This window comes from Ursus maritimus, unplaced genomic scaffold (assembly GCF_017311325.1).
Source record: "Ursus maritimus isolate PB19 unplaced genomic scaffold, ASM1731132v1 scaffold_16, whole genome shotgun sequence".
Taxonomy (NCBI): Eukaryota; Metazoa; Chordata; class Mammalia; order Carnivora; family Ursidae; genus Ursus; species Ursus maritimus.
The window spans coordinates 48,529,542-48,540,023 of record NW_024424008.1 but is presented as its reverse complement, the minus strand read 5'-3'; the positions used below and the strand labels follow the sequence as shown (position 1 = coordinate 48,540,023).

The following is a 10,482-nucleotide window of genomic DNA, read 5'->3' as shown; positions in this document are numbered from 1 at the left end:
CCACCCAGTTTTCCCCAGGGGTAACATCTTACCTAGCTGCAGTGCAACGTCAGAACGGGGAAACCGATATTGTAAAACCCAGACCTTATGCAGATTTCACCAGGCCTCTCGGTTTTAACTGCGTGTACCTGAAAGTCACCACTTCCCTCCACTTGGACACTACAATTCTTGTCCAAGATGCCATACTGTTTCCTAGGATGATCATAGTAGTCTTTCTACTGTTGTCCTTCTCCAATCCATTTCCCACTGAGCAGCAAGAGGGATCTTCTAAAAACATTATTAGGTAGGTCAAATCCTTTATCACTTCCCTGTTGCCCTTAAAATGAAATGCACACTTTTCACTGTGACCTGCAAGGCCCCAGGCTCATGCCTGCCTCTTCAGGGACATCGGACGTGTACCACCCCTTGCCTGGACACCTTGAGCACCTCCTTACTGTTCCTCTGCCTGCATACCCTTCCTGCTGCTCTTGAAAAGGCCGGCTTCTCTTCCAGGTCTCTGCCTGATGGCCCCCTCCTCAGGCTGTCCCCGGTCATACTAACAAAAGTGTCCCTTTATCACCTCCTACATGGAGATGATCCCAGTCTATACTCGTGAGACTCATTCATTGGTTTACTTGCTTAATGTCCATCCTCTGTACGAGAGCATCAGTTTTGTGGGGTAGGACCTTGTCTGTTATCATTCACTATTCTGTTCCCATCGTCCCGCACAGGGAATTATACTTTCTGGCATGGAGTGTGCACTTAGCGAACGTGTGAATGAGTACTTACTGGGTTGGGGGCCCCTGATGATAAGCCCATGTGCTCGGAGAGCTGTTATACCAACCAGCAGTGGTGAGTTGCCCTAGAAGAGAGGCCAAGGCCTGCCCTCAGACTGAACCCACAATAGCTTCCTTTCTCTCTTCCCATGTCTTTCGGGATATAGAAGAAATAAAATAATGTTTTTTTCTTTGTAATCAGCTCATAAATTGTAGAGCCTCCTTTTTACGCGAACTCCCACCGATGACTCCTCCTCTGGGAAGCCCTTTAGCCTGGCTACTTAGAGGTATTCCCATGGTACCTTACAGAAGTCTAATTTACATTTAATGAAATTCACCCATTTTCAATACGTAGTTTGACCAGTTTTGACCCAGCAAACGTGCACTCATGTAAGCATTCCAGAAAGTTCCTTTGTGCTTAGGCTGCTGCTGCTTTTTAAAAATTGTGGTAAAGTACACAATAAATTGACCATTTCGGCCGTCTGTAAGGGTGTGGCTCGGTGGTGGCAGGTGTGGTTCACATTGTGCCACCATCACCACCATCCATCCCCAGAATGGTTTTTGTTTTGCAGAACTGAAACTCTGTACCCAGTAGACACTAACTCGCCATCCCCCCCACCCCGTCTCCCTCTCCCAGCCCCTGATAACCACGATTCTACTTTCTGTCTCTTTGAATTTGACTTTGGTGTCTTCTTCTTTTTTTTTCTATCATGGTAAAAAACATATAAGTTTGATCATCTTAACCATTTTTAAGTGTATGATTCAGTAGTGTTAAATAATGGCTTTTTTAAAGGTACGTTTGGGTTTAGTCGTGAGTGCAGAAAACTCCAAATAACAGTAGCGCAAACACGGCTGTCCACAGCTGCTGTGACAGCTTTACCAACACTAAGAATCTTATGCTTTGTCCTTTGTTACACACAAAGCTTCTACCTCATAGTCCAATATGGCTGCTCCAGTTCCAGCCCTCGAGTCTACATTCCAGCCAGCAGGAAGGTAAATGGGGGAGAAAGGCATGTGTTTTCCCTTTAAGAGCACTTCATAGAAGTTACATATCATTTTGCCCTTCTGTCCCATCAGAAAGAACTTAGCCACGTAGGCACATCTTGCTGCACGGGAGCTGGGAGAGGGAGTCTTTATTCTGGACCACATATACCAGTTGTAATTTGTGGGTCCTAATGCTGAGAAAGGAGAGGAGAATGCATGTTGGGGAATAGCCAACAGTGTCCACCACAGCTTGCCTGCCTCATAGCACTGATCACTGCACTGAAATCAGTTCTTTGCTTCTTACTAGACTGTAGATTCCCTCAGCCAGAGGCATTGTCTTTTACCTCTCAGCCCAGAGCCAGGTCCTTAATGTTTTTATACAAATAAATGAGTCCAGCCCAACCATGTGATTTGGAACAGTAGAGAAGTGAGGCTTTGAAGAGTGAAGTGGCCAGGGTCATCCAGTCTGGGCTCCCACCGAATTCAGGAAACTGCTTTCCTGCAGACAGGAAAGACTGGTGGCCTCCACTGACCATGCCCACTGCTGGGCCCCTTCTGGCTGTGGAGCCGCACTCGGCCTCCATGGAACTCTCGCACTGGTCCCACGTTGCCCCCTATGCCATGCGTCCACTTTACACACCTTTCCCTTGCTCCAGGCCTTACTCCGCCAGGCAGAGATGGCTCCTGGGAGTCTTCACAGGACATGCTCCTCCCTTAAGGGTAGGGCGTAGCACTCGGGGGCCTGAGTCTCCTGAGGCTGAGAGCCCTCGGGCAGGAAGGTAATGCCGCCTTTGTCCTGGGCTGAATGGGAGAGAGCCCACCTCGTCGTCTGAGGTGGCTGCTTTTTCGTGTAAAGACAGACGTGCCCTTCGCAGCATGGAAGCTGCAAACACAGGGAGGAGGCTGGAAGAGGCAGATCACAGGTCCCCTGGACACCGTATAGGTTTATTGGTTGGCCGGTGAAAGAGTTCCTGCCTCTCCTCATGGTGACCTCCTTGCCCTTCCCGAAGGAGTCCCTAGATGTTGGAGAGGCACTTGCACTGTGTCCTGTGCAGCCAGTCCTCTGTCTCCATGGATGAACCAGTCAGAAATGGGGGTGTAGAAAGGGGCTCTGTTGCTATCGGGCAAGAAGAATTCCATGCCCCAAGGTAGGGACCGAGGCGGCTGAAGGGGACCTGGGAGGGGGTGAGGAGGAGTGGGGAGTAGGTTGATGGGGTGGGGTCTGGGGCATGTGTGCAGGAACCAGGGCAGGCCCCAGGCCTCTTTAGAATTAGCCATGTCACTGTGGACGTCCCGCAGCCTCTCTAAGACCTTCTTACTTGCCCAGAGAGGACCCAATGGCTGTTGTGGCCCGCCTCTGAGAGCCCACAGCATGCTCTTTCTTGGCTTACGTTGTGAGGCTCAAAGGCCCAGACTTTAAGTTGTAGCCCTTGCCCCCCCACCTTGCCTGTTCCCCTCTTCTGTTTTCCTGCCTTCCTAGAGCCCCTGGTTTTCTGATGGCCTCTTTGTGGCTTCTTAAGCTAACCGCCCCCCCCCCCCATAGGCCTCCAGTTCTCTTCCCCCAAGTGTGGCTGCAGGGGGCAGCATGGTCTCCCCAGGACCCTCCCTCTGAGGGTGGCTGCTAAACTCAGGGGAGCCACGTGCCAGGGTATGACAAAGGCCCCATAGGAGGCATTACACAGGTGGTATTCTCAGACCTCACACCTGACTTCCAAATTCCTTCCAGAAGGTCCTTTCAGCTTTAACTCTTACTACCCCAAGGGTGGCGTTCAAATTCCCTCCCCCCACAAAGGCTTCTTTTTATTTTCTTGGCATGGCACTCAAAGCTCCAAGCAGGGCAGGACAAGAGGAGCCTGTGTCCCCTGGTGTCCTCTGGAGACCCCAGGCTGGCTGCGCTATGCTGAGTGACGTGGGCCTCGTGGTCGGTGATACAGACGGCTACCCCTCCAACTTGCAGGCTTCTCTTGCCATCTTTGGGCATGGTCCCTGCACGGCCAGGGGTAGGGCACGGGCATCGATAGGAGGTATCAGGAAGAGTGGGAGCCAGTGGCCTGAATTTAGATCCTGTGCCTTTAAGTAAATGCTCAGAAGCAGCCTACCTCATGGGGAATACCAAATGAGTAAGCCTCTGGATAGTCACCACCCTCTTCGCCCGCATTTCCTGGCAAAGCTGGACCCTGGACCACCCCGTGGTCCCATTCTAGCTTCCAGCAGCAGGATGACCACTGATGTTCACATGCTACTCGTTGATTTTTAGGGGAGGGAGCCAGGCCCAGATGGCCATGTTTTCTCCCCCTCCCCCACTCCCCCCATCCTGGATATAGGTGTGTTGTGTCAGATTTAAGAAGAGATGCTTGTCCTTACATCTTGATGCCGTGGGCTGCCACTGTGCCACCTCCCGTGCTTCCTCTCGGTGCCCTAGTACCTCCCTTCTCTCTAGCAGATGTCACTTGAGGGGGTGTTTCTGAGAACAACCAGATCCAAGAAGAAAAAGCAGACTACCCCGTAGCACTTGTTAGCCAATTGGGCCACGTGGCTCGGCCCACATATGGGAAGGTTTGTCTGTCCTTCCTGCCAGGTGAGTCAGTGGAGGTGGAACATTCATTTACTGGGGCAAATGTGCCATGTTAGAGTCATTCTGAAAAGTCCAGCATGCGGTGCCTCCCCCTACCCCCCCCCCCTGCGGGCAGCAGGGGAGGGGAAGGGCTGATGAAGGCAGGGGAGAGGGAGAGTTCAGGGTGGCAGTTCGGACCTCCTAGAGAGGCGGGCCTGGGGACAGATGGGGGAGCAGAGCAGAGAAGGGCAGGCAGGTGTTCTCCAGAGGCTTGGTTTTATTGCGCAGTTCTCTTTTTCTTCGATGAGATACCATAAGCTGTGGTGCGCTACACACAGTCACATGATAGGGGACAGCTGCGGGGGTGGGGGGCAGGGAGCTGGGTGTTGGGAAAAGCCATCTGTCGAGGCACTCCACGGGCTGCCTCAGACCCCCTCTGACCCCCCAGGTCCCCAAGAAGCCAGACCTGTGGGGCAGAGGGCTGTCGGAAGGCTTAGCCGGCAGCCACCAGGGGCCGGCACTGACGGGGCAGGAGAGAAAGAACCTCGCAAACACTCGGGCCAAACTCTCCTCTGCTCTGGGACTCACCTGGCCCGGCTTACTGCCTCCAGGTCAGAGTTCTGGAAGCTCTTAGGAGCTTGGAACAGGCTGGGAGGAGGCTGGTCCTCTGGCACCCTCTCAACTGCTGGCTGAGGCAGTGAGGGACAGTAGGCTCTTAATTTTAGTTTCATCAGGTAGAGAGGGACGATGGACCCTCTCTTCTACCCCGTCTCCAGCCCTCTGTTAGCACTGCTCCCAGGAAGAGTCTGCTTTTTCACTGGGCCCCCAGGGGACCTCTGCAGTGGTCAAAGGATGGCTTCTTGCTGTGGCGGAGAATGCTTCTGGAGATGTTCAGTTCTCTCCTCTGGTGATGGGCCACAAATGCTTGGCAGTGCCCTCACATCCGGGGTCTTTGGGCACCATCCTCGCCTGCTGAGGGATGTGCTAGGCCCGGATGTACCTCCTCCCCCTCCAGGTCTCTCCCAGGCCGCTGGTCCTGGTGGGCAAGGATGACCCCCCTCCGTCCTCCTGGGACTGGGACCCCTCTATCCTTCTACCCCTCCCACGCCCTTACTCTCTATCACGTCCCCAACCCTGGCTTCCCTTTTCACAAACTCCCAAAGAAAAGGAAGGATAAACCAGACAGAAGCAACTTTGGGACAAAGAGTACACACACACACACACAAAAAGCCAGTGGCGTGCGGAGAGGGTGTGAGGTGGCAGAGGGGCGGAGGGGCAGGCAGATGATGCATGCGGCACTGGGATTCCTTATGAAGGGCGGGGTGCCCATTGCTCCTCGAGATGTGTGAGGGATTGGGGGGAGGGGGTCAGCCAACTCAGAGGAGTAGGGTCTCTGGACTGGGCCGCGTGGCTTCCTGCCCAACCAATCACAGGGAGATGAAGTCCATGGCCTGTAGGAGAGGCAGCGAGAGCAGGAGCAGCAGCAGCCCCGAGGTGTTCTGGGCCAGCAGGCTTATGCCCTCACACTTGACCAGTTTGTCTGTGGAGAGAGAGTGGGGAGGAGGGCAGGGCAGGAATGAAGAGGGACCGGGATTCAGGCAGGCACAGGCCCTGAGCTAGGGCACATTCCCTTGGGCAGGCTGGCGTCATGATGTCTTAGCTGGAACCAGGGTCAATCTGCTCTGGTAGAACCTACTAGCTTTCCCTTTTGCAGGTTCCTGAGCTCTTGAACAAATATCATATCAAATCTTTGATCAAGCATCTTCAAAAGAAAACTGGGGGTGAGGTAGCTAGTGTCATCCCTGTTTTCCAGGTGGGGAGGAGGAGGACTGGGGAGGCCGAGTGATTTGCCCAGTCATGGTAGAAGTGTCTGCAACACCGTTCCGCCTATCTCACTCTCCCCTCAGCCCTTCCCCCATACACACAGCAGGCAGTGGTTCCCCAGGGTGCCAGACAGCAGCTGGGGGGAGCAAGAGGGAGGTTCTGGGGCCCCTCTCATCTCCGGCCTGGCCGAGGGGACTGCCTGCTGCCTTAACCAGCCCTCTCCTCCCTAGCCTCCCTCTCCCAGCTCACTTGGCCTTGTTGGGAGTTTGCCTCACCTCTGAGCACAGAGACATTCTTGCTGGAGGTGATGGGAGGCTGGCCAGAGAGCCGGAGTTCACATGTGTACGTCCCCTCGTCCTTGGTGGTGAAGCTGGATAAGTAGAGGACCTTGATGTTGTACTTGCTGGTGAAGTTGGTTCGGGAGCGGTAGGAGTGCTCAGGCACCCCCATAGTGCCATAGAGCACATGCTTCTTTTTCTCCCTGGTCAGGCTGAACTCATACTGGATGGGCGAGGTGGTAGTATTCTCATGGCGGCAGTCCAGGCGAAGGCTCTGGTCCACCAGGCAGGCTGTCAGGCTGGTCACTTTCTGCCCACGGGCTACCTGCAAGACTGGCACCAGCAGTGCCCACTCCTAGGTTGGGGGGGCCTGCAGAGCAGGGGGCCTCCAACCCACAGTAACAGGAGAGAATAGGCTTGCCAGGGAGGGCACAGGGGTCTGCTCTTGGGGCGCCTCTCCCCACCCCAGAGGTCTCTCTGGGCTACTGCCACTTCCCTGCTGCAGACCCAGCCTCCTTCCCTCATCTTCTTTAGTCTTGGGTGTCCCCGGGGGCAGGAGATCTTGGGGAGTTGATGGAGGCTCCCGGTTCCCATTTGGAGATTCCAGCTCAGTATGGGGCAGACCCAGTGGACTGTTTTTCCAAAAGCAGCCTCAGGCAGCCGGAAGATCAACTAGGTTACTCAGCAGATTTAGGGATGAAAAAGAGCCCTCTCTCCCTCAATCACCTCCCCGTCCTGATGTTGGGAGGAAGAAGCTAGCTTCTCTGAAGGGAAGGAAGCCAAGGTGCTTAGAACCCCAGCCCTGCCCATTGCCCAGTACCTGTCAGCAAAAGAGCGAAGCCGATGGTGGGGTTCATGGTGCTGGGAGCTCAGTCCTTGATCTGGGGGTGCGACAAGATGCGAATCAGCCAGGAGATGGGGCAGGTGGGCCCACACTTATTGCTAGGGGTGGGGGTCTCTGGGACACATGCCGTGATGGCCATGGCAGTCACGCAAGCTTCTCTTTACGTTTCTCCCCTCTCACTTATGAGTGACTGTGACACGGCCACTTGATGCTTCCTCCCTCGGGGAAAGCAAGGGAGGGAGAACACACCCTATGATGGTATGTCTCTGCGTGGAAAACTTGGAGTAAAGTGACTTTGACCATTTCCTTTTTCCTTCAGGAAAGCAGAAACATACTGTTTCCTAATTGTGGCAAAGTAGAGCTAACACAAAATTTGCTATCTTAATCATTTTTTAAAAAGATTTATTTTAGAGAGAGAGAGAGAGACCACGTGTTCAAGGGAAGGGGGAGGAGTAGAGGGGGAAAGAGGCGGGGGGGGGGGAAAGAATCTCAAGCAGACTCTTTGCCCCCACCTAGGGAGACCTGGGACTCGATCTCACAACCCAGAGATCACGACCTGAGCTGAAACCAGGGGTCAGTTGCTTAACCAACTGCATCACCCAGGCACCCCTGTCTTAATCATTTTTAAGTGTATGATTCAGTGGTGGTACGTTCACTCATATTCTTGTGCAGGCAATCTGCAGAACTCTTTTTATCTCACAACACTAAAACTCTACCCATTACACAAAAAAATCTCCATTTGGGGACTTTTCTGTTTCTTGTTCAGAAGAAAATCCCCAATGCCCAAACAGTTCCTGGCATATGATAGATACTCAAAAGATCCTTAACGAACGAATGAATGAGTGAACTTTAGATACCCCAGGATTGTGATGGGGATTAAGAGGAATGACAAACGTCTGCCATGAGGACTGCTCCACAGTGAGTGACCCATAAAGGTTAATTCCCCTCCTCTAGAAAGGGCTGTGTGGCTAAGGTGCTTCCAGATGGGCCCGTAGTTGGCATACAGCAAAGGGCCTTCCGACGGTGCTCTGTGATTGTATGTGTTCTCTGACTGCATAGGAACCAAGATGTTTCCAAATGCCAGCTCTCTGGGCAGGCCTCCTGGGCCTACAGTTTTCCAGTCTGGTTTCAATAGACTCCCTGCCTAAGCTCTTTGCCCTGCCTTTTTCGAAGTCTGGACCAATATCCCGATGTCATGAGCAGGTAGCCCCGCCTGTCAGCACTGGTGCTTGAGGGCTTGTGGGGGAGAGGCCACACAGGAGGGCCTTGCGCCTGGGAGGGGCGCGGGGTCCTGCCCTGATGCCAGCGCCCAGGTGCACTGCTGGCTGCATCCAAGGACCCCCCCCCCCCCCCCGCGATGCGGCAGGGCGAGGCTGGGGTACCCAGCGGGGACTGCAGTCTGTACACTCCCAGAAATATAACCGAGAGCGCCCCCAGGGTGCTGTTGGGGAAGACAGGGGGTCGGCATCTAGCTTTGATTCACAGACACTGAGTTACAGAGAAGGGGTGTGAGTTTGAGATCTAGGAGGGAAAAGGGGAAGCCTAGGCTAGAACGGGGATGAAATGGGGCTGGGGCTGGAGAGGGATGGAGAGCCAAAGGGACGGTTAGAGAGCGGTAGGGGAGGCACAGATGTGTTCATTTCCTCTGCCTGGTGTCCCCGGCAGCCCAGAACCCGGAGAAGTTCTGCACTCCCTCCCTCTCCAGCCCCCGTTCGACTAGCCCCACCCTCATTCCGTTTCCGTGTTCCATCCGTCTCCTCTCCCAATTGAGGTCCCCCTTCCCCCTCTCATCCTTTCCCAGTTCTCCCCTCCCCCGTCTGCCCGCCTTCCAGTCCCCGCCCGCGGCACTGCGGTTTCCCTGTCCTTTGACGCCCCGCACCCAGCCCGCCGCGAGGTCGCAGGGCAGAGATTCCCTTCAGCTCGCATGGTCAAACGTCCTCTCCCGCAATTTCAGCGCCCCCACCCAACGCCTTTGCAAAGCTAGGTTTGGGGACGTCTGCGTGGAGAGCGGAACCCAAGGCCGTCCTTGGCGCCCTTCATCCCGGTTCCCCTCCTGCATCCCGGCCCCAAGTAACTGTCCCTTCAGCGGGCGAAAGCCGGGGAGCGCTTTCCGCACAAGGCGGGGTGCGGCACAGCCCCTGGCCTGCAGCAGTTGGTCCCGCTCCCCCCTACCTGTGAAGCAGACCCCTACCCAAGCACGGCGAGGCTCCTTGCCAGGGCGCCCCCGAACCTTTTCTCGAAGCCTCGGGTTGGGAGGACTTGCCTGGGCGCTGGGGGCCTCGCCCAGCGCCCCGGGTCCCCCCCTGGCTCCCGTTCCCACCTGGGATCCTGTCCTCCGCTGCTGCAGCCTCCCCCGGGCGCGCCGCCGCCTCCAGTTGCAGCACCCTGCCCGCGCCCGCAGTTTTCACCAGGGGTGGGAGTGGAGGAGCGGGGAGGACCCTGGCCGCAGCCAATCAGAGACTGAGGGGGGAGCGAGGAAGGATGGCAGAGGGAGGAGGAGGCGGTCCCGTATAGATATGGGAGAGTGGCCGTCTGCCGCAGAAGGGGGACCTGGCAGGCTAAGCCAGGGATGGGAGGGCTCAGGGCCCCGGGATCAGGGTGGGGCAATGCCGGGAACACTAGCTGGTTCCCAGAACCCCGAAATGATTGCTCCCCTTTTCAGGCTTTAACCCTTTCTTATGACCTAGGCTTCAGAAGCCTGTGGGAAAACCAAGGGGTAAGGAGTGGAGGATGCAGGCCAGTAACCCGCCCCTTTGGTCAGTGCCCACGCCTCCTCCCGCCTTCTTTCCTTTTCCGCTGGAGCCCACCTTCATGGAGCCTCCAGTGAGAAGTTTGGGAATTGGAATATTCCAGGCTTTCTCCAAAGGAAGATGGTGGGGGTGTTTTTCCACATTGGAGCGGCCCTTCAGAGGCAAGGCAGGCACCGCATCTCATCCTTCCTGGTCCTGAGCCCTGCCCCACTCCCTCATCCATCCTAGAACACCCCCCCCCCCTTCAGGGGCTTTCTGCTCTGGGGTGCTCAGTCTCCCTCAGTTCCTGGGCTGGCACCTCCCCCAGCAGATAGCTAGAAGGTTCTTCTCGATTTCATAACTCCTCCTGACACTCCCCTCCCCACCTCGTCCCTGAGTAGTGTCTGCTTGTTTGGTCTTCAGATGAGAGAAGGAGTACTATTTTCTACCAAGCACTGTGCTGGGCTCATTACATCCATGGCTGTGTTGACCCCACAACAACGTGCTGGGTTCA

The 10,482-nt window shown here is 55.3% G+C and overlaps 1 protein-coding gene across 3 annotated transcripts; it reads right to left on the bottom strand.

Moving 5' to 3' along the window:
* Positions 1-4,552: 4,552 nt before the first annotated feature.
* On the bottom strand, positions 4,553-9,649 carry THY1 (Thy-1 cell surface antigen). Of its 3 annotated transcripts, none has more exons than XM_008689968.2 (4): positions 9,560-9,649; positions 7,216-7,276; positions 6,393-6,728; positions 4,553-5,833 (listed from the first exon to the last, which is right to left on the bottom strand). In XM_008689968.2, the coding sequence occupies exons 2-4, from the start codon at positions 7,250-7,252 to the stop codon at positions 5,721-5,723; spliced, it is 486 nt and encodes a 161-aa protein (XP_008688190.1). In that variant the 5' UTR covers positions 7,253-7,276; positions 9,560-9,649; the 3' UTR covers positions 4,553-5,720. The 3 variants fall into 3 exon arrangements, with proteins under 3 accessions (XP_008688190.1, XP_008688192.1, XP_008688191.1); XM_008689970.2 differs by lacking the exon at positions 9,560-9,649 and adding an exon at positions 9,470-9,500; XM_008689969.2 differs by lacking the exon at positions 9,560-9,649 and adding an exon at positions 9,431-9,461.
* Between the last annotated feature and the right edge of the window lie 833 nt (positions 9,650-10,482).

Coding starts and splice junctions, on each gene's coding strand:
- THY1 (XM_008689968.2), bottom strand. CDS start 7,252: ATGAACCCCACCATCGGCTTCGCTCTTTTGCTGACAG. Junction 6,729..7,215: donor CTTCGCTCTTTTGCTGACAG/GTACTGGGCAAT, acceptor TGCTGGTGCCAG/TCTTGCAGGTAGCCCGTGGG. Junction 5,834..6,392: donor GAATGTCTCTGTGCTCAGAG/GTGAGGCAAACT, acceptor CTCTCTCCACAG/ACAAACTGGTCAAGTGTGAG.